Source organism: Ursus americanus, chromosome 36, assembly GCF_024610735.1.
Source record: "Ursus americanus isolate L20-20 chromosome 36, mUrsAme1.1.p, whole genome shotgun sequence".
NCBI lineage: Eukaryota > Metazoa > Chordata > Mammalia > Carnivora > Ursidae > Ursus > Ursus americanus.
Window position 1 is genome coordinate 9,680,636 of NC_142162.1, and position 24,018 is coordinate 9,704,653.

Genomic DNA, 24,018 nt, shown 5'->3' on the forward strand with positions numbered 1-24,018 from the left:
CCCATACTCCAAAACATAGCAAAGTAGCATATATAAATCAGAATTACTTGATTTTGAGTATTTAAAAAAATATTTTCCAACTCAGAGTCACATTGTGGTCATATAGAAATGGCCCTACTCCCAGCAGAACTAACTTTCATATTCATTGTCGTTTAGGTTCCTAAGTTTGTTCCAGATTCAGATCAGATGAAATGCATCATGACAGTTTTTAGGGGAAAAGCCAAATTATATACAAATAAAAAGATGACAACTTCAACATAGGTTATTTTATCTAACTAAACTCATCAACAAACGATACTTCTGAATTAGGATAATACTCTCTTGACTGTGTTTTCTGTTTTGTTTTCAGTAACGATAGAAGTGCTTAAAATAAAAGCTGTGTCCAGATTAGGTTTAAGGTAGATTTGTGTAATTCAGTCCTCAGTAGTGATTTGATAAATTGATCCAATAATATTAATATTTCAACATTTCAAAGCCAGAGAAAGCTTAATGAAAGAGAAGAGTCTCATATTTATTTTTCTCTCTCTCTCTGGATAACTGCCTTTTTTTTTTTTTTTTTGTATGTAGCCTTACCCGGGGTCAATAGCAGTCCATGCCAAGTGAGCCTGTAGTTCATTTTGTTTCTTGGTGGTTCTTTTCCATTGGAAATGGTCATATAAAAAAGGCTTGGAGGTTGGTTTTTGCTTATACAGCTGGTACTAAAGTACTGTTATATGTGCCAAAAAGATAAGCTTGATATCTAATAATCATAGAAGAGTCTACCTAGGTAACCTAGAGCCATGGGGAGCAGAGTGATACAACATTTTACCCATGTACTCTTCCTGCTTCCATTAAGAGTTCGTGGTCTTCCTTTAACCTTCGTTTTCTCCCTGGTAAGATTGTCAAATTCAAGCCAAATCATCCCCCTCTGCAATGGAAAAAAAAGAAAAAGAAAAAAGAAAAGAAAGAAAGAAGAAAAGAAAAGAAATCCCAATGACCCCACTCCCTAATGGGGGTTCACTTTGCCTTTGAGTCAAGATACTGAATCCCTGAAAGTTTTGACCACACATGCTGCGGAAAGGATAAGCCCAGATCAAGTGGCCCTCAGTCACAGCTGGGGATCAGAATCATTGGTGGAATATTGCGGTTCAGCTTACTGAACAAAATCTATGGCAGATAAATCTCAGATATCAGTGTTAGAGAAATAAAATATTTATGTGACCGGAATCAAAGGAGCAGAATCAAAGTTTAAAATTGTTTTCATAAATTCGAAGTTAGGATGTGGTCACTTTAAGAATCAAGTAGAAAGTTTTTCAAAGGTCAGTAATGTGGTTAAGGCAATAATAAAATCTTTCCATTGATGAGTGCTAACACCTCTCTGATGTCCTGTAAGTCCTTTCTCTAATTCATTATTGGCTCACTTCCCAGAAACTTGGAAGATATATCCATTTTCTTTTCTTTCACTGCTTTCCTCCCCCAAATCAACTGGCTTTTTGGATCAGAAGACAAGAAATATTATTCTATATTCTCAATTCTATTTTCCAATTATAAATTAATTCCTATTATTCTAAGTCCACATGTAGTCCTGTCACAGAGCTTTCCATCTTTATATTGTTATTTCCTATTGTTATTTCTGTTCTATTGTTATTCTGTTTCTGCCTCCTTGGAAACACTGAGTCAAAAACATTTGTAAACGTATATTCTGTGGAAGGCTCTGTGCAGTACTCTGGGAGTAAGAAAAAGCAGAAGACAGCAGCATGTATGGTGCATTTAAGGTCAGTGGGTGAGACAGTGAAAAGCAATGTAAATATAAAGTTAAATAAAACAAATGTCAAGTGAGTGACAAAAGGATATAGTCTGGGAAAGAGAAAGCTCAAACCTGGAATGATGGATATGATTCAAATAGGCAACGAAGTTCAAGTGAAGAGACCACATGCCAAGCGAAGTCAGAGTCTAGAAAGCACAGGTGCTTTGCAGGGAAAAGCTGCTTAAAGGGGGAAGTTACTCATAGTGTGGTAGATGGAGATCGGAGGGAAAAGCTAGTTTGGAGCCAGATAACTAAGGGCCTTGAATACCAATGTGCGGACTTTATCTATAGCCAAAGAGAATCTATTAAAGAGGTCTTTTTTTTTTTTTTTCTTTTTCCTCCTTGGATTTTTGAAATTCAGATGTTGTTTTGGTTTTTTAAATGGTGAAATAATGGAAAAGTTAAACTATTATCTTTTTCTTAAAGTAAATCTTTAAAAACAGAATTTGGCTCAATGTTAAGAATAAAAGAAATAGTAGTAGTAAGTCCCCACTGGTTTATTTTCTGGGTATGTTATTCAATTGCATTCCCCAAAGTGGTAATATTTCTTCCTCCCATTCTTAACTCTTAAACAGTGTAATGAAAATAGAGTTATTCTATTTGCTAAATATAGTAGGACTTCAATGATATTGTATACTTATTACATTTAAGGTAAACTCATTTAGTAATTTTTTGTATGAATGATTCACACACCACCTTTTTTATTGTTGTTTGCTTTTTATAGCCTTGTATATTGATGAACAACATTCAGCAACTACGGGTCCAGCTGGAAAAAATGTTTGAATCCATGGGAGGGAAAGAGGTGGGTATATTTTTATGCCTGCATTTGCCAAATAGCTACTTAAGAGATCATTAGCAGCATATCTCTTTGCTATGGAAAGTGTCATAGTCGAGTTTTTTTTTATATGGGTTAACTAAAAAACAGGAAATGATAATAATCTAAAATACCATTAACAACTAAGGTGATCATTAACTACGACAAAATACTGAAAGTAAATGCTTTAGAAGTGTGAATGGGAGGAGGGAGATGGTCAATAGCCTTTTGTAGTGTGTGTATATATATAGTCATATATACACAAATATATATGCTAATGATCTGTAAAGTTCTACAAACTACAGATTTTTTTTTTCACCATATTGCACAATGCCAACTCGATATCAAAGCTTTTGTTCTGAAATGTGCTTTGTGGTGCTAGCAATTTTTGATGTATCAGTGGTTTATTGTTCACGTCTAAAAATCTCTGTCAAACTGTGTTGCGTGCTTTGTCTGTAATGTGTCGTGTCTTTGTCCAACATCTTTGACTTGCAATTGCCTGAGCAGAAGAAGGAAGGAGAAAGATTCTCTTATGAGGTTTGTGATAGTAAGCATCTTATCCTTCACCTGGCTGTTTCCCCCAAACCTAAAGACCATTGCACTTCTTATTTATTCTCATTTGCTTGTTTGGATCAGACAGACAGTGAAATATGAACTGTGCACCTGCGTCCTGCTGTCGCCACAGTCTTTCACAAACCGCCATGAGCGTCCAGGGACGTGGGGACTGGAGTTGGTGCCGAGAGGGAAGGTCATGGGGCTGGCATTGTGCCACCCTCACCCCTCCCTAAAGCAACCCCAAGGGCAGCTAGGACGTAGAAATAGTTCTGTTTAAGATTTCAGTTACAGTGTTTCTTATTGTGGTAAGCTAGAGATGTCCCTGAAGCGAGGTTGGATTTCAAAGCAGAGATCCCTTTCATTTCTAAATTTACAAGGCTGAAAATGCTTCTTCTAAGACTGGGCTTCTTCACGTGTGATGTTGCTGTGAGCCCCAAGGAGACATTTGTGCGTTTCCCTCTCTTTGAGCCTCAGTCCTTTGAAACGGAACTTGTTATTTAGTATCCTACAAACGAGAAGCGCTAGGATTACGGGTGTGAGGTACAAAACTTCAAAAATGAACTTTCATGAGCTCTGCTTCTCCAGTATCAGTTTATTTTGTGCAGAGTAAGGCTCCATTCCCTGCGGTGCATTAGTGGTTTTGCTCAGTGTGAGGGCGTGAGTCTCCTTTTTGAATTCTTTTGCTGAATTAGGTGAGCACAAACAATTGGGCATCATCGCTGGAGAGTCCCTTTTTAATTTTAGTGATGTTTTATAAGTCCGCTTACTGTTTGAAGAGCCGTGAAGAGATCACTGATTTCTTGTGGGAAATTCTGCCTCCTTTTACTGAATTTTAAAGACCAAAAATCGTGGAAGGATAAAGTTATATTTAAAATGCCGCATTTCCAGAAATTTCTCCTAACGCTACTCCTATTTCCTTACTAGTCCATGGTTGGGCTCTAATGCGAGTGATATCGCGCTGAGTTGAATATCAACGAGACGAATCAGACCTGTCCTTAAAGGAAGCCATGTGGGCCGAGCTACTCGCTAGCCAGAAATGCTGTGGGGCAGCTTGTTGAGCAAACAAGAAAGGATTCTTTACCTCACATAAAATTGCCAGTTTGCAGTGTGTGGGTTTCACACTATAAATTTAGCTACAACTCTATAGCTAAATCATAGAACTCTTCTTAAGTGGAGAAAGTAATGAAGAAAGAAATGCTGGTGTGGGTGCCTTCTACCCTCATGACTCTCCCAAGGTCAGTTGCTAAATTCCTCATACATAATTTAAAGGGGAAATTCAATTCAATGAACGAAATGAACGGCCAGTTTCTAACAGTGTAGTTTGTTAGGGGTGGCGTGGATCCTAGCTCCTTTCTTCTCCTGCACTTAAATCTTGCACGTCCCTTCCCTCACTCTCTTGATCATCATTTGATGTTCTGTCTCCTTTCTACACACAGTTTCTTTTAGCTTATTATTTTCTTTCACCTCAACATCTGTTACCAGAAAAAGCTTTCGGCAGGCCCAGTCAGCACTGGCACGGGGATCAGTGAAATATCAGGAGGAAGCAAGACCTGAGCTCACGTCTGGATGTTGCGTTGAGCCTCCAAAGAGAAAGAACCATGATTCACACAGATTTATGTTAGAGTTGCTAGTCGCTACACTCAACCTCGTCTGGGCACCAGAACCTCAAAATAATAGGCCGAGTCTTCCAATCCAGTTTCCTGTATACGGCAGTATCTACATGGGTTCCTTAACTTGGGCTTTTATAGAGATGGGAAAGGATTTTATTGAGAATGACAGCCCTTTACCCTCTCATATGAGACGTTTATATGGCACTTAATGCGGGCAGGCTCAGTGGCCTCGAGAGGGAACGCAGCATGGCCTGATGCCCGTTCTTCTCTCACTGAGGAGCTCATTGTAAAACCTTGACTGGTACCGTTGCGGGAAGCTTCCCTGTCTAGCCCTTCCCTTTTAGGAGTGTCTTAGATTTTGTCCCCTATCACCTGTGCTAGGTTGTGCACTTCTTGCTACAGAAGCCTAATCAGCAAATGATTCATTGCCTGTGTACTTGCTCACAATAGTTGATGCCCCGTGTTTAGTAGCTGGCCCCTCACAGCACGGCGGGCCTCCCCTGTCTGCCAAGTGCCGAGCACTTGCAGGCCCGGTTGCATGACGCTGTAGCTCTCTGTGCTTGACCCCCCCACTGTTGCGGCAGCTCTTCTCTCCTCCTAGGATCAGCCTCTTTTCCCTCTGGAAACAGAAATAATGTTGAAAACCTTTTTTTTTTAGGTGGGAAAAAACAAACAACACACTCTTTCTGGACTCCAAGTTAGCCTAACACTCTGACAGTCTAGGGGTGAAGCTGTTTGCTGTCAGTGGTTCCACAAGCATCCTAACCAGGCACTGTTACCACCTGCATGCACAGTGTTCTGCAGACCACGTGGCACATTTTTCTTTCTTCTTTTTTTTTTAATCTAGTGCCCTATTTAGAAAGAAAAAAGAAAAGCAAACCACTAAACTTCTTCTCCTATAGCGTGACTTTCCCACACACTTCTTCGCTTAAAAATGAAGAGCATATTTTGACATAACAGCTCTGATTTCTGTAAAGAATATAAAAAATATAATAAGTCACACGAGCCAGGAAGCAAACATAACCTTAGAAATGAGGCCCAGGGTCTGTTTTTTTTTTTGTTTTGTTTTGTTTTTTTTTAAATAAAGTATCTCACGTGACTTTTCATGTGCATATTGTTTGGGGACACACAAAACTAAACCAGATAAAGTAGCCAACCCATGGTATGGACTGACTTGTGCTAGAGGGCATGAGTCTTCTTTTTGAATTCTTCAAGTTATGTGCACCACAATCACCCTACCGCATTATTGGTCCCTTTATGACACACTAATGGCAAAATGGTTGTCAGGATGCCGCCTTCTGATTTTCATCATTGGTGAATGATCATTTTATCTTTCTCGAATAGCTCATATACCTCAAAAGTAAAACCGATATACTTTGGTTTACATTATTTTAATAGCTTATTTAACTCAGTATAATTCAATGCAGAGCAATTGCAAATAAATATATACCCTGGATTCATTTTTTCATAAAAACTTATTGCTTCAGTCTATGAAAAGGACTCCGTTGCGTTTCCTTGCTCCGCAATCTAATTTGTATAAGTACATGAAAAAGAAAATCAGATAATCCAAAATTTAATTTCATTTCAGAAAGTCATAAGATATTGGTTATGAAGCTCTAGAGAACTTGTAGTAATTGATTTAGAAGAATTATGACCATGCTGTGTAAGAGGAAGAGGCATTACTCCCTCACAGTATCGCATTGGTACCGTCGTACTGAATGGTAGAATCCTTAATTATCCATAACCCTGCTAACTTCCTGAGAGTACTTCAAATGCTAGAAGTTAGCCATCATTAAGACATTTAGGGGACATAGGGGCATTCGTTTGCTGAGCTAAATTCTCTTATTCTGCTGTCCGCAAAGCAAACTAATTAGATACAATGGTAGTATTATTTTCCTTGCTGTGTCTGAAAGAATTGAATCTCTTGACTCATTTCACTGTGGTAAACCTTCCTGAACAGGGCCATGGAATCTGGAATGTAACCCCACCTATCCAAAACATGTGTGTATTTTCATGAGCAATTGAATTATTCTTTTGTCTCAGAAAAGCAGTCTATATCCTTTTTCATTTTTTTAATATTGAATTTGAAGAATTAGAAACTGCATCTGACCCCAAAGTATATGCATGTCGCTGATTGAAATTCATTGTAAAACCTATTAGCTCTAAGGACTTAGTTTCCAGCAAAGCAAATCCCCACGGCAGAGGACAGAAATTAACCCCTGTCATATTTCTCTTAGCATTATCCTTTTAACTTTATATTTGCTGGCAACAGGGACTTGAAGAGCACCGCTTTAAAGGATCTAATAGTTTATGCCGGTAGTCCTTGAACTTCAGCATAATTCCATCCCTAGACTTTTTGAATCCCTAGGTCTTGGGTGGGGCCTGATGATTTGCTTTCCTAACAAATTCCCTGCTGATGCCCACAGATGTCCCGCTCAGGGGACCGCATTTTGAGAATTACCGCTCTTTGCTTTCAGAACAGCAACCAGGTAATTAGGAAGTGGCTCCGAATGCCCCTTTGCAACACACGTAACTGATCTACTTAATGTTTTGAGTGTTGAGGACACGGAGGATTCCATGAGTGTGAATGGACCCGAGAGAGCATGCAGTCGCGCAGGGGGATGCGCTAGGGTATTAAGGAACGCAGTCGTCCATAAGTATAGGTGACCAATTTGGAGTGATACACGAACATTCAGAATTTGTCTTAAACAATCTAGGCTTTATACTTCCATCGTATATATAATCTTATCAAAAAGTGGTGATGTTGTAGAGAGGCTAAGCTTTATGTTCAAGTTTCTGATCTGTCTCACCTTTTCTCCTTAATGTAAATAGAAATATAACTCACTAGTTAATACATTAATGAGACGCGATCTCCTGTTTTCATCTTTTTTTCCAGCAGTTACAAAGCAGATTATGAAGTATGTATCAGATGTCTTAGATAATAAAATAGACCATGTAAACTAGCCGTAGCTTCCTTTTAGTTCTAAAATTGTTTCCTAAAGCAATTTGCAAAGTTTTTTTTTTCTTTCTTTCTATTGAATAGAAGGGTCTATTGTAGCCAGTTAGGACAGCAGGAGTTGAGATAGGAAGTTTATTAATGGAATCAGAACAATTAAAGTAATAAGGTTTGGGAGTGGAGCCCACCCCCCCAGCCCAACACTTTCTAAATTTGAAAATATCTTTTAAATGAAAATTATAATTGTGTATCTCAGCCTGCAACAATTAGAAAAATAAACTGAAACCTCTAGCCTCTTAATGTGTAAATAGAGCTCAAAGGTGGCATGTCTTCTGGCTGAATTCAGTAAAAGCAAGCAGCTATTTTTAGTTTTATGGCAGCAGATAACAAGGAGAACTGAGTGTTTGAGGCAGTGGCCTTTCGTTTCGGCAGCGTGCAGAGCTTGCAGGGTTTCCGTCTCCTCGGAGCCATTTCCACAATTATAGTTAACAAATCGGACTTAATAGAAAATTAAAAGAATAATGAAGGCCAGAAGGGCAAATCGCATCGAGGTGGTTTAATAAATATGATTAAGAATTTAGTGCCACTACCACAGAAAGTTCAGCTAAGTGCTACGCTTGTGAAATTAAAGAAAGGTGCTTCCTAGGAGGTTGAGACGTTTCTGGGCAGGTGACCCAGGTCAGGATGAAATACAGACTCAAGCAGGCGCTGCTGGTCAACCTCTTTCCCCAGAGCATTCCCGGGAGATCACAGGGTCACTCATGTGCCATTAAGTCTCTTTTAAAACTCACCAGTCTCTGAACCCTAAGCAAACTTGAGAGAGAACACAAGCTGCAGCCAGGAGGGTGGGGGGAAAAATAGAATTTAACTGCCATTTTCAATAATAGGCCTATTTTACTGGCTTGTGATCCTCTTCGATTGTGTATGCCTGCCTTCACAAACCATAAATCAATGCAAAGTAGGCAAACTTACCTCTCTAACCCAGCCAATCCCCCCTCTTCTCATACTTGATTGAGGGGCCCTCCAGCACCTCATGCAAATGGCTCACTGAGGGAATTCTGTCCCCACTGATTAATGTTCAACAGGTACTCAGTCCAGTTGATTGAACAGACTATAATCACATCACCTAACAGTGAATGGATGCACTAATGTGAACAGCAGAATGGGGAAGACAGAGTGAGACAGGGTATATAGGCAGCTTTTACAGAATAAATCCTGAACATAAATTCTGTGTCTTGTTTGTTCTACTCCTGACTGAATCCTACCCTGTCCAGTTTCATAGTTCGTCAGCCAATAGATGGAGCTAATAAGCCCAAAGTGCCTTCGCAGTCAAGCTATTGTACTTGTTTTATTTGTTTAATGAGGATTTTCAGAAGTATCTTTAACAAAATAGATCTTCTTAGACTGCTGCTTCTCAATCCTCATGTGTCCCCCAAATATGTCAGGGATATATGTCAGGGAGCATAGCACATTTGTCTAGGCGTCGTTTTTCCCACTTGTAAAAAAAAAAAAAGAGGTACTGTCTGATTTCTGAAATTCTAATTCTAAAATTCTGTGGTTTCAGGGACAACAACCTTGTTAGCAATCCATAGAGTAGAGGCGTAGTCTATGTGTTGTAGGTGAGAAAGAAAGAAAAAAAAAAAAAAACTGTTCCAACTAAGAGAAAAGAATGTCATGTTACTCATATAAGGTTTGAAGGTATCATTGTTTTCAAAGTACAGAGAAAAAGGAAAGGCGTTTTCCCCCCTTCAGTTGTCTAGGCTGAAGAACCCAACTTCATGTATCTCAAAGGCATTTAGTTGATTTGAAGCACAGTGACAGCTGGATTTACTGCATGCTTTCTTTAATTAGGGTGAGAGACAGCTACTGATGCTCAACTTTTGAAACCAGAAGTTGGAAGCATTAATTATATAACTGATACTCTGACACAGCAGTTCATGCAAACCTGAATGTTATGCATAAAGCAAATGTCATAGTCTATCTCTTAAAATGGTCTTGTAAGTTCTTGGGGAGGGTCTCTCCTAAGAGAAGGAAACAAAAGACAAGGTAGCATTGGTGGAGCTAGGACACTTTTTTTTTTTTTTTTTTTTTTGAATACAGAAGACCATGTATGTTTTTAAATTTCGGACAACATACTACAGTACCCATGCTGAATGCCATACTTCTGCAAAGTGATTTAGGGCATTTCAAGGAGAACAAGTTCCCGCTGGATTTGCTAGGGAATGTTCAGTGATTTCTCAATCATATATTTTAAGTCGAGCTGGCCATTTTAGGATGGATAAATTCTGGTCAAATAGAAGGGTTAGAGAGAAGTGATATTAAAAAAAAAAAAAAAAAAGCATAGCCCAGATAAGATTATAATAAATTGCCTGAAACACTTCCCTTGTTGAAAACCATCTGGTGGGGTCAGCAGGTTTAGCCTTTATTAAAACAACTCTAGGAATAGTTAGGAGGATGGAATAAAAGAGGAAACAAGAACACAACTTTGAGATGATTGCATTATAGTCTAGATGAGAAAAATTCTGCATCAGATATTGAAGAGGATAGGACAGATGGAGAAGATATTTCAGAAATATTACCGTATTTGGTATCTAAGTGAATGTGGAAGGTTGAAGGCAAGGAGGAGTTAAAGATGATTTTCACATTTCTGCCTTAAGCAACTGTATGTCATCAATCAAGTCAGAGACATAAGTTAAGGATGGGCAGGCAATAAGTTCCCTTTTTGATATGTTGACATTTAGGTCATCCAAGTAGAGAAGGCCAATAGGCACGTGAGAATACAGACATGATGCTCAGACATCCCGTGAAAGCCAGAGATCTAGATGCAGAGGGCTGTTAGCACAGGGGTGGGAGTTAAAGACCTAGGCATCGATGCGATTGCTCAAGAAGAGAGAATAGAGTGAAAATAAAGTAGAGGTGGAAGGGAAAAATATTGATATCTAAGTATATAGAGGAAGGGAAGTCAGATAGACAAATGATAGAAAAATAGGAGTGCTTGGGGGCGCCTGGGTGGCACAGCGGTTAAGCGTCTGCCTTCGGCTCAGGGCGTGAGCCTGGCGTTATGGGATCGAGCCCCACATCGGGCTCCTCCGCTATGAGCCTGCTTCTTCCTCTCCCACTCCCGCTGCTTGTGTTCCCTCTCTCGCTGGCTGTCTCTATATCTGTCAAATAAATAAATAAAATCTTAAAAAAAAAATAGGAGTGCTTGAGAAAGCAACAGTGAAAGCAGCATGAGTGGGTTGAATAAAGTCACTGGAGATCAGAGTTAAGAGACCGCTGGTGATCTATAGGTGAACATTTCAGTGTTGTACTCAGAGCAGAAACTACACTAGTGTTGCTGAATATTTAAGAAATAAGGAGGCAGTAAGTTTTACATTTATGTTGTGAACAGTTTAATGGTCAAGAGAAGAAAAAAATATTAGCAAGGTGTCAACGAGAAGATAGTACAAAATCAGTTGGGGTTTTATTCTTTCATTTGTTCTATTTTTGTGTTTTAACAAAATGTTGTTTAAGTGCATTTACAGGATGTGGTAATAAAGCTAATGATAGAAGGACGGAAGATAGAAAGGGATATTTGGTGGAACAAAATCCAAAAGAAGGAACCAAGAGCTCAAGTTGAACAGTGATTTTCTTGGAAATGGGACTTTCTTTTTCATAGAATGAGTTATGAAATTTGCATTTATTAAAGTATTTTTCTTCAAGAATCTTCAGGGTGTGAAATCCATCAGTCTAATGATCAAATTTTAGACCCCGTGTAGATGGGGGTCAGGGAGGGATCATCCTCCCTGCTCTGTACTTCTTTAAGCAAATGATGGAACTCTATCACTGATGAGCTGAACAGGAGGAAAAATAGTCGAGTAAACTATAAACAATGGAAAGGAAATGAGATAGTGATGAACAGTAGAGAAAAGGAATCAAATTCACGCAAAATTTCTTCCTACAAAGCCTTTATTTTTTCAAGAGTTTGTATTGAGCTGTTGAAAGAGTTTAAATGCCACTTTCCGACTGACTCGTTATATCTCCAGCAAGAGCTTGATGGTTGGATTAACAATTCCTGTTTTAAAAGGGTGAAATAACATGTACTCCCTTCACATCCCTCAGGGAAAGAATTCGTGCTGGTAAAAAATGAACAAACAAACAAAACATGTGGAGTGGGTATGGTAACCGTATTTTTGGAACCAGATGAATATCAGGACATAATCTGACTTGGTCTGACCATGAGACAAAAATTTGAAATCAGGACAAAGTTTGTAACTCCAGAATATATGGTTGCTAAGGAATAGAAGATTTCAAATGCAAAAAGTATTCTATTAATAGTCAATGCAAATTTTCACTCCAAGAAGGAGCAGTCTGGATATCAGGATTTCCTTTGAGGGAAAATTTTCATGCTTCTTTCTGCCCTCACCTCCTTCCTCAATTATTTGGTAAATGCCTAGGCATGCAGGGACAGACACCCAGGATGGACAGCTAAGGAAGGTAGATTTCAGTGGAAGAGATAGATTAGTAAGAGAACAACTAAAAGAGATAATTGTATAGACCACTGTAGTAAGCAGCCCAGTTAGTGCAGAAGTTAGAGCTCCTGACTGCGTGGGGCCAGAACTATGGGAAGGGGGGAGAACCGAGGTGATAGGTAAGTTGTCTTTTAAAGGAAAAGGAAAAGTGGGCCTTAAGGAAAAAGAACTTAAAAGATAATTTGCATGCTGGCTATCTCTTCCAGACAAGTCCTTTGTATTAGAGTTCAGTGGTGTATAATCTCTCAGTGGTGTAAAAACTCAAGATAGTGTCTGTGCATGACTATGGTTCATTCCAATCATTAGAACCACACTTTACCAGCCTTGCTTTTGAAATTCCAAAACCCTTCACGTGGTGTGGATAAAATCTGTTTTGAAAGCTTGACTGTAAATTCAGAATTTGACTCCGTAGTCTTCAATTTTCCTCTTTATGTGGAACCATTTATTGTTAATTTTTTGCCAGCCAAGTTGTTAAGGTACACATGGTAATTCAGTTTCTAATTAGAATAAACTTACTAACTGTGACTTTTGAATGCTTGATTTCTTTGTTTCTTTGTTGGTTTTTTTTTTTGCTTTTAATAACTAAATAAAAAATTGCAAGTTAATTCTGATATTTGATATCATATTACAGTTAGAACCAGGCTAAGTTTTAAATCTTGGGGGAAAAAAATCAGGTAGTCTTTTACCTTTTCAAAGTAGCCAATAATTTGTAAAACATGCTGCTGGTCATTTAGACAATAAACCTGAAAGTCCAAGTTATTATTCCTCGCAAGCTTTAGGAAGTTTGTAGGAGTAAGGAAAATTTCTCCAATATGGGCACATAAGGAAATGCAGAACTCAAAAATTGGTTAATTTGCACCCTAAAGAGATCGTTTTATAACTAGATGAGTATGATATTTATGACAATTATTATTACAAAAGACCTGCAATTTAGCCTCATAATTACTGTTTCTGTTTTAATGGTATGATTTGGATCAGATAAACATCAAGTACTTAACTGAAACTAAACGGTTTTTTTGTTTTTTGTTTTTTGTTTGTTTTTTTTTTTGTTTGTTTGTTTTTTTTTTGCATGGTTACATGACAGAGGCATTTGTCTGCACTTACTTAGAAACTTAAGCTTCTATCAGGAAATGAAATCTGTCATCCAATATTTAAATTGCTATAGATTTGACAGTTTCAGATTTTCAAGCAACAGCCAATTATTTGATAAGAAATTTCCATTCACAAAATACCAAAGGTGGACTAATATAATTTATGGGAAAATAGCACAATCTCATCCAACTGACTTATCTAGCCATTGTATATGACTTTAAAGTCATTATCTGAACAGGTGAGAAAACCCTCAATATGTATATCAAACTCATATGAAAACAAAATGCACATTTTAAATAAGAAGCAACCCCATTTCCTGAAGAAAACTCTACTCTCATAGCCATTTCCTCGGAGGTGGCAGGTGTGTGGGCGGGGAACTACCATCTGTCACCCCAAGTGGCTTACCAAAGAGTGGGGAGCCTGAAGAAAACCATGGAAGGGCTTCTCTCTCATTCCTATTCCCCAAAAATCTTATCCAAATGAAATCAGGTTAAAACTGGTATTAGGTCAATGGCAAGAAAATATAATAAAAAACATTCAGCCCACATAGTTCCTAGGATTGGGACAGGCAATCCACAAGTGTTTTCTTGGCTGGAGTTTGAGGCGTTATGGTTTATTAGGCTATTTGTGTTTAAATGCCTGTAAGTGTCTTTTTAAAGTAAGTACTATCTAATTGTCTTTCTGAATCACTGCCTTAAAACCAGCAATAGCTTAATGGAACTCTCAGAAAGTATGAGACTCAAGGATATTCCAGTTTTCCAACTCCTAGAGAAATTTGTATTTGCCATAGTGGCTTGTGTGTCTGTGGGTAAGAGCTGTGAGCCTGTCTATTGATAGGGACAGAAAAAAGGTAAAGTCCAGAAGAATCCCATTGGCTCTATAAGAAGGGCAGCAGAAACTAACCAATGTGGAAACCACCTGAATTTGAGTCGAAATTGACATCAAGGATTGGTCTGATATAATCGATAGTCAGATGCCAAATGCAGTTTTTTATTGCCATTCAAGTGTTTTTAGTCATGTTCATACAAGCTAGAGCTACCCAGCTTGTTGAGGTATATAAACGACACTTCTCCCTAACAGTTTCTTAGTACTAGAAAACACGCTTGGAGGATTACAGTACTTTATGACCAGTGTATCCTGGGACATTATTTGGTCCTGGGCTGGCTCCCAGGAGTTTAAATTGCTGTTGGGTCCTGTATTTTTGGTGTCCTTCTTAGGCTCTCCTGTTTACACTAAGTCCTCCTTTAATTTGTTCTACTCCCAAAAGTTGGCTTTATCCTGTCCCTACTTTTCAATGGTAGATCAGCTTGTGTAAGAATTGTAGATGCTAATGGCAGGAAACTAATTTCTAAAGATTCAAAGAAAGGTTGACTTAAACTTCAGAGACTATTCTAGATTGCTTTACATGAATTCCTATCAACTTGAGACAATACATCTATTACAAGCCATTCTTTTTTTGACAATTAATTTTAGTTTGCGAAAAACATACTTAACGAACAGGATAGGTTTCTAAAGTGCTAGTAAAGCTTGTGTTGATACTGAACTTTAATTACAAAAAATATTCTGTCAGTTAATAGATTGAGGTATGTGTTTATGTATGGTATAGGTTTTCTGTAATAGTTAACATTATTTTAAGAACGAAAACCAAATAAAAAGAATAGCTGACTTTTAAAGTTTGCATTGGAAAAGTAAGCCTCAAATATAAGTTATCTTGATTTAATTATTTTTTTCTTTTGACCCTAAATTGGCTCAGTAGCTTAACTTCAAACTATAAATATTTGAATACTTAAAGAAAAATGAAAACAAAATGAGAAACATTGGATCTTGAACTCTGAGCTGCAGATTGGCATCGAGGAAAAGAAGTCAGGCCTATCACTTCAGAGAAGCATTTGAGTGCTTGGATAATTTATTTTTCCTATTCTTTTAATTCCATAGTTAGAAAAATATAAAAATACCTTCAAATAAGCTACAATGTAACAGTCAAAAATTAATTTTTCTTATTTTTTTTTAATTTTTAATGGGCCTATGTATTTACAGGGATAATAAAGATTGAAATACATTTTGAAGCAACATGTATATTCAACTAATGTATAACATGATAGATTTTCAAAGTTATGAGGTTACTGTGTTCTGGAGGTTAGCTTGTCACGCCTCGCATCCCATTGCTGTAACCAACAAAGGCTTTGCTATGTAGCTCTTATTTGCATGCCATGCATTTCGATCATTTTTTTCATATATATTTAGAATTTCTTAAATTTTTGCACTAGAATTCAAAGATTAAAAAAAGGAAAGAGGATATGTGTTTTCTGCTGTTTGAAGTTTGCCTTGTAACAAGCAAAATGCTTGTAAGAGAGAGAAAAGCATGCCTTCTCAGAACTCCAAAGTAATACTGTTTATGGTCTCTCTGCAGCTAGATCCTGAAGCTAGTACTATTCTAAAGGAACTTCAAGTTAAACTCAACGGGGTTCTGGATGAGCTCAGCATCACTTATGGTGAAAGGTAAGTGACCTTAGTAGTTATTAGCCAACTGTGTTAGGTTTCAGCTAATAGGAATCTTGCCTTCCATGCTGTTTCTCACCTCTGACTGGCTAAATCCATTTAACTTCAATAATCAATCCATGCATTATCTCCTCTGAACAATCTTTCACGACCCCCCAACTTAACAGTGATGTCTTGCTACGTGTTCCCCAGAACTTTCTGTCATCCTTCAGTTGGGTGGCATGTACAACACTATGCTTTAAGTTCTGGTTTACTTGCCTCTCTCCCTGACTTTACTTTCTTAAGGGCAGAAGCCACATACCTCATTCCTACTTGAAATTCTAGTGTTCAGAGCTTAGCAATTGGCTGTTGAAAGAAGAGAGGGAGGGAGAAAGGCAGGGAGAAAACCTTTACATACAAAAGAAGACTGAGTTGCATTTATGCCATTTATATCACTGTGGTTGCACTTCCAAATAACTGAATCCAACTCCATAACCCAATCAAGTCAGGATTCTCGGGTTTAGGCTTAGGGATCTTAATGTAATTACCCCACGGGAGAGTACTGGCAAAATTTTTTCCCTATTTTTAAAAAATTAACTTTGTCTATAGTGTGGCTCCAAAGAAAGAACAATTCATCCTACATAAACTTCACTTTGGTCCTTAGGAAAAGCCATTACATCATCATCAAATGTTAAAACAGAAAAGTAAACACATCTTCAGAGAGGATCATTAACTTCATACAGAATTTGCTTTAAATATTGGTTCAATAAATGTTGACTTCTTGTGCTCACTCTCAAATGACACTATAAAAATTATTCTAATGGTGAAGGCTAACTTTCTCTTACTGGGTTTTGGAAAGATGCATGCTTAATACACATTTATTGATTAGAGATGCTACTTTTATATCAGAAAGACTGAAAAGGAAAAGACACTAAAACATCATAGAGTATTTTCAAATATAGCAATGATGCAAAGTAAAGAAAAATCCCATATTGGCCTTCTCTTTATTATCAGGGGTATGTTCACCTTCTTTATACAGCCCAGCTTCCCAGCTCAGATGCTGAGCAAGAGACAGCTCGGAGTGATTGCTCTGCCTTCTGTTTTGTGTTGTTAGCTGACCTGGATGATTCTGCTTGGCCTCGTTGTTAATAAGCAATTTGTTAATAAGCAATTCTGTTTACCTGAGTTGGAGATGTAGACATTGTCCCAGAGACATTGGGGTTTATTGGCTCTGACTTGAGTGACACCTAGTTGATGGGGGCCTTTGGTCAGTCAGTTTAGTCCTACCTCTCTTCATTGTAGTTGTAAATTAATATATGGTTATTAGCAAAAGACTGTTGCCTTGAGGTGGGAAGGCAAAAATAGAGGTTATTTAGCAAAGTCAGGGAAAATAAAAAGGTGTCAGAGAGCAAGGGGTGTTAAGAACCTCATGGGAAAAAAAGATGATTAAACAGAATAGTAATCAGAATAGAAATAGAAAAGGTATATTCAAATTACTTTCTGTAATATAGCCAAGTCATCCTTATGAATACTTTTTTAAAATTTTGTTTTGTTATGTTTTGTTTGATGGGGGACATTCAGGTTACAAAGGCTGAAATATGAATTATAATTTTAAAAAATTTGGGGTGCCTGGGTGGCACAGCAGTTAAGCGTCTGCCTTCGGCTCAGGGCGTGATCCCGGCGTTATGCGATCGAGCCCCACATCAGGCTCTTCCGCTATGAGCCTGCTTCTTCCTCTCCCACTCCCCCTGCTTGTGTTCCCTCTCTCGCTGGCTGTCTCTATCTCTGTCAAATAAATAAATAAAATCTTTAAAAAAAAATTCTGAGCAAACTTCAGTTATGAAATAAGGAGCGGTGCTCTTAGAAGGGCACTGGAAGTATTTTGTTCACAGGAAGCCAGCTTAACCTAGGTCTTGAAACTCCTGGTTACCCAGTACTATTTCTTCATTATTTTTTTTTTAAATATAGGAAAGAATTTAACATTTTGTGCAATTAGGCCTAGGATTATTGGAATAAACAAACCATAGTCATGCGTTTCTTATAAAAAGAATGATTATTATCTATCTGTTGGTATGAGTTTATTTCTCACACAACCAACCAGCTCTACATCACACACACAGGGTGGGTGGGGAGTCTGAAATGCACAGGGTGACCGTGCTGTAAAGTCAAACTGGATCATTTTAGTCTGAATCTACCCTCTTTAGAGTCTTAATTAGCAGTTCAGAGCTTTAAAATTAAGTGTGTAATTAATTGTCCCAAAGCTACTTTATCTGGTGTTCTTAAAACCCACAATTAAATAATTCTAGTACATGGAGCTGGGAGGATGATTTCACATCACAGTGGAGCCAGCGCGGAGCCAAACCACACATCTGAGGCCTGGGTTCCTGGGTTTTTGACATGCTCACAGGGAACCCACTTGTGACTGAAACTAAGTAATGTCATTTCAGTGATACCTTAAAGATGTTCTAACATTTTTAAAAAAGATTTTATTTATTTGACAGAGAGAGAGAGAGAGAGTATAAGCAGGAGGAGCAGCAGCCAGAGAGAGAAGCAGGCTCCCCACTGAGCCAGGAGCCTGGCATGGGGCTCCATCCCAGGACCCTGGGATCATGACCTGAGCCAAAGGCAGACGCTTAACTGACTGAGCCACCCAAATGCCCCAAGATGTTCTTACATTTTTAAAACTTGTGCCACTTAGGTTTCTGCTTACAATTTGGACTTTGGCTTTTGGTTTACTACATTTATTTTAATGATGCCTCCAGTACCCGTGGCTAGCTGGGTGAAGTAAAGAATTCAGGAACATTCCCTAGGAATTCTCCTGTTAGTATTTGGCTTCATGAGTGCTCACAAAATCCATCATTATTAACTGGTACCACTTTTATTCAAGCTGATTACTAAAGACTTCTCCAACCAAACAATGGATAGAGAAAGAATATTTTGGGCAAATTTACCAAAAATTAATAGAGACAAAAAATTTTAGGTGAAATGCAGGTGTTGGTTCACCCTGGATTAATGCTAAGATAAAATGTCATTATCTCAAATAACCCTTCCTCCATATGCCTGATCTCACACAGAGCTGGCTTCTGGGAGTTCACCCTATGGGTCTCTTGTAGAACTCGTTTAAACATTTTTGTAACATGACTGTCATACCTTCTGCTCACTCTATCCTCCACCCTAATACACTGATTTGAGAATCAGTGCAAAAGAAAGTAGCTATTTCAAAGGTGATTATTACTGTAGTCAGGAGGATCAGTGATGACCCAGTGGTAATCAACTAGTTCCAATTTTCCAGCATTATGTACCTCTCTTTTCTATTGCCCCAAGTATTTACCACCTCTACCCTCACTAAATATGCACACCACCGTCTTCACTTAACTTTCTTAACTTCTCCACCATGCCCACCACTACCTTCCTCCATAACTACTAACAAAAGTCCAAAGGCAGGTATAGCCAGATAAAAGCCTGGATTCCTTTGGACCTGAGTGTGAAAGAGGCACATAGTATTTTTAAATATTTGTAGAATGCATGAATACATTGATAAATATTTATATTCTTTCTATTTAATTAATAATGGAAGCATTATATAGTGAAAATTCCTAAACGTCTATATAAAATTTTAGGAATTAGTACAGCTGGATACTTCTCAAATAATATGAGCCCTGTAACCTTTGTATGTGGAGAAAGAAGAGGAAGGGGACAGACTTGATTGTTACACTTTTTAAGATGGACTCTTTCCTTCTAATCATTACCATTCCAGTGACAGGACCATTTTCCAAGCTTTCATTTATCCCCCTTCTCCCAAATATTTTTTTCTTGCCTGCCTGTATATCTGTTATAATTACTCCTCTTGTTGTAAATATGAAAGTGACAGAGGAATGGTGGCGATGATGAGTCTCCATTATTTAAATGTCTTACTTTGTGCCACTTTCATAAGGAATATAAAGGATGAAAAATAATGCTAAAGATTACTCTTAACAGAGTTACTTAAATTCTTAGAATGGTGAGGTAATAAAAGTGAGTGAAAGGATGAGAGTCCTTGATACATTCAACCATTTTCTCTTGAGCAATCTCTTTGTGCATCTTGTTCCACGGTGTGGATATATAGCATTAAAAAAAAAAAAAGTCCCTGCTCTCATGAAGCTTACATTCTAGTTGCAGCAACAGGCAATAAACAAATAAAGAGTATACAGTGTGTCAAATAAAAATAAAAATAAATAATACAGATAGGTAGATAATGGTGCAATTCAGAAAAAAAAAACTGCAAGGGAATGGAGAATGATAGAAATGTCATTTCAGGTTGAGTATTCAAAAAGACTTCTCTAAGGACCTCACATTTGTCATATGCCTGAAATAAGTGAGGTCAAGAGACCCATGAGAAATTTCATGGAGGAGGGATCATAATAGTGGCCATGAGATAAGAGTGTCCTCAGAGAATTCTAAGACCACTAAGATTCAGGATATTTTATAAAGAAAGATTTGCTAATGGATATTGGGTATGAGAGAAACTCATTAGACCTCTAAGTGAAAAGTTTTCGTAGGCATAGAGCTCACATTAGAAGTCAGGTCTGTTGATGTATTTGAATTACCAGTATATGGATGCTGTGAAACCCATGAAACTAGATACGATTGCCAAAAAAGCTCTATTTGATGGAGAAATGGAGTGATCCAATGATCAAGCATAGAGGATTACAATGTAGGGTTTCCAGATGAAATATAGGATATACACAATTAAATTTGAATATCAGATAAATAATGGATATATTTAGTATACATATGTCTGAAATATTGCACGGGGCATACTTGTACTAAAAAATAATTCACTATGTGAAATTGAAATTACCTGGGTATCCTGTCTTTTTATTTGCTAACTCTGGCCAATTATTAGAAGTCAGGTAATTGAGAAAGGAACATAGCCAATGAGATTAGAGGAAAGTCAAGAGGGTGTGGAGTCCCAGACAGCAAGTGAAGAAGGTGTACCCACATGCCAAGAGTCTTTCAGGAACAGTCATCTTTCCAAACAATGCTCAGAGGAACATCTCAGCTGTTACTATGAGAGAGAGGGGCCAAATGAACCCCGACTCAAATTAATTCAACCCGAAGAGCGTTACTTTTATCTGCTTTACATATATGGGTCCCAAGTAAGCTTTCATCAGAACAGAATTTTTTTGCAGCTGAACAAGAAGTTTGAAGACTAATGAGCAAGGGAATTCACACCATTTGAAACAGATCGAACTCCTCAGAGTTGAAGTAAACAGACACAGACAAAGGAGTCATAAATGCTTGCTTTTATTTCAGAATTTATATTCCTTATTTTTAGTTTCCAGCATATCATTGAAGAGTGTATAAAACAGATGAGTTTTGAACTAAACCAGATGAGAACAAATGGAAATACTGCATCTAACAAGAACAGTTCAGCAATGGATGCGGAGATTGTATTAAGACCCCTCATGGACTTCTTGGACAAAACGTAAGTTTTCCACCTAAATTTGATTGATATGGGTTTAAGGAAAAAAAAAAAAGTTTTCCTCTAGATAAGACAGCTTTAAAAAGGTTTCTACAGAAATATATTAATTCTTTAAAAAGGAAAAGACTTTTAGTTCATTACCAGATGGGGAAAAAGCAGGAATGACTTTATGTAGGAAAGGACAAATGGAGAGGAAACAAATACTGGCAACTAAGGAGTTTGGTGTTCTGAGGGGAAAGAGCATTAGATTTTGATGCTCCTCAGATAAGACATTGTTTTCATCCTCTTGGACATCAGAAAAGACTGGGTTGAGTCCAGAATGTCTGACTTCATGTCAGAAACCTGAAGAAGAGAATAATACAGCTAGAATTAATTCAGCTCAGAGGTAAGTAGCCGGCCTGACTCAACCTTCAATAATTTATTGAGCACCTATCTTTATCAAACTTTATTCTAGGCACTAGGTAGTGATGAAAAAGAGAGTCAAAGTCCCTGAGTCCATGAGATGATGGTCTCATAGTGGTGGGAATGGAGGCCTTTGTGACCAACTAAGACAGTGTTCTTAACCAAAATCTTATTTTTTAATGCTTCTGCTAAGTCCCTACTCTCAGTAGTTCTAATTTTATAAGTTTGGAGTAGGGTCGAGGCACCTATATTTTAAAATGTGTCCACAATTGGGAACCATTGATGGAAAACAACCAGAGACAGGATTTCTTAAATAGTGATACTTAGCACCAAACTGAAGCTGGAAAAGTAAAATAATAATTCTGAATGCCTACCAAGGGACCAGTGATATACCTGGTAGTTTTCATATGTTACCTCATTTAATATTGTTGCGAATTAATTAATACCAGAGGGACCAAGATAAATGAGGGCACGATACCTTTAAAGACAACAAAGGAAGAATTAGTAGGGAAGACCTGTTCTGTGATTTATATTTTAATTCCATTTCCCTTTCTTTATAGTCTTACTGCATAAGCAAGACTAATGTTCTTATCCCTTTAATTTTAATATTTGGTAGACAAATTAAGTCTTATTTTCTGTTCTTTATGAGGAAATATCTAGGAGATTGCTTAGCGGAGGGAAGTAGGCAAGTGATGTGGAAGAAAGTCAGAAAGCCTTCTTCATTTCTTTAGTTTCTTCACGTCAACGTTTACCATCTCATTTCCTACACAATCCCTTCGTGTTTTTATCATATTAGAGGGCTCTTTTCTCTGGCTGATACGGAATTGAATCCCATAAACACACCACCATGTTGTCATGAGTGTGATAGTGAATGGAGAGCAGGACAAAGCAGTCCCGACTCTCCTAAAACTCCTCCTGGAAGAATGCCTTCTGGTTTTAGACCTCCAGCCAGCAGTTTGGAGACATGTTTTTTATATACAAAAATAAATAGTTTTGCTACTGATAAAGTAACCAAATGTTGTGGAACATACAGAAAGTTCTAAGTTATCCTAATACTGTCAACTACTAGCTGAGAGACCTTGAATCCATTTCACCATCTGTAAAATGGGGCCAATACATAAAGTCAGGGGACCCTTTTTTTCAGCATATTTAGGTTTTTTACTCAATTTTCTACTTAGAATTATACATCACCATATCATCTTCTATATAATTTTTTCCAATTCTTAGTAGAAAGAGACAGTATATAAAGATACAAAAAACATCTTTGAGCTTTAAAAATTTGTGAAAGATTTAAAATTTTTGGAAAGAGACACGAAGCATGAAGAGTTGCAGAAATTCTCGGGGCTAATAAAAAATGTGTAACCATAAAAGCCATTTGTTAGAAGACATTTTTAAAAGTCAGATATTCTGTTCTCAGGGATCCAACAAGTTAGGGAAAATAAGGTACACCAATAAACACAACAAGGTGTAAGTTGTGAATTCCTTGTTCAGACCATCAGTAGATATTCCACTTGGGTTAGATCTTTCCAGGTGGATAGGATGTAGAGGTGTGGAAATGAGGGACAGGCACTGTGGGGTGGGGGGAGGCAGAGAACAGCTGGATATGGTTTTCAGAAAATCTGATCAACTGAGAGCAAATCTCTATTACCAGCTGGCATACATGGCGTTTGAAAATGGTCTGGTTAATTGGTCTGTGGTCAACCAATCTAGATAACTCTGTTTCCAAAATAAAGCCTTTTCAGCTTGCCTTATACAGTTGGTTAACTCTGACTAAATTAAGGAAGCAGTTGCTAGATCTCCTGTTTGTTCATTTAAAATGAACAAGAGGGGGCTGGGAGTCTTCAAGGTAGCTTTGAGAAAATCCCCTTAGAAATCGTGTTATGTTATAAATGTATAGGCTCTCTAAACAAAATGTCTTATTTCTTTATGTTTCAATTTCTTCACCAAGACCTCCCCACTCTATAAAACAAACTTTAAACTCTTTTTTCCAGCTGGCAGAAATCCCATGCAGAGCTGCAAACATGTCAAGGATTTTATACCTATTCATTCATTTCCAGGCTCAGCCGAGTTAGTTGGCATGCCGAGTATATGAGCTGACCATAAAAACAAGGTCAATTCTTAAACTCAGACCTTTTGAAAATGGCAATGACACATCTGCTACAAACCTGGCAGATTTGTTTTGTCTCAAATTACCCTGGGAATGTCTCCGAGGTTAGGTCCTCTCATTCCGCCACGATACTTCTGCTGGTTTCTACCCTACGTCCGTATCGTGACGGCTCCCCTCCAACAGTGGTTTCCAAAAGAGCGGGGCTGTGGACTCCATAGCTGTGCCCAAGGACCCCGACTTTCC

General features: G+C 37.9%; 1 protein-coding gene and 1 long non-coding RNA gene across 3 annotated transcripts in view; one reads left to right on the plus strand and one right to left on the minus strand.

The window, feature by feature from the left end:
- Nucleotides 1-24,018, plus strand: part of UNC13C (unc-13 homolog C) — a 631,335-nt gene that overhangs the window by 527,895 nt on the left and 79,422 nt on the right. The window contains exons 27-29 of the mRNA XM_087859197.1: nt 2,511-2,588; nt 15,735-15,823; nt 21,120-21,269. Of these exons, the coding sequence (XP_087715323.1) occupies nt 2,511-2,588; nt 15,735-15,823; nt 21,120-21,269 (317 nt within the window). The remainder of the gene's footprint in view (nt 1-2,510; nt 2,589-15,734; nt 15,824-21,119; nt 21,270-24,018) is intronic.
- The window catches only part of LOC148107035 (uncharacterized), a 375,737-nt gene continuing 372,791 nt past the window's right edge, over nt 21,073-24,018 (minus strand). For both annotated transcript variants that reach the window (XR_015723179.1, XR_015723180.1), the window contains one exon: nt 21,073-21,608. This is a non-coding gene — a long non-coding RNA (uncharacterized LOC148107035). The remainder of the gene's footprint in view (nt 21,609-24,018) is intronic.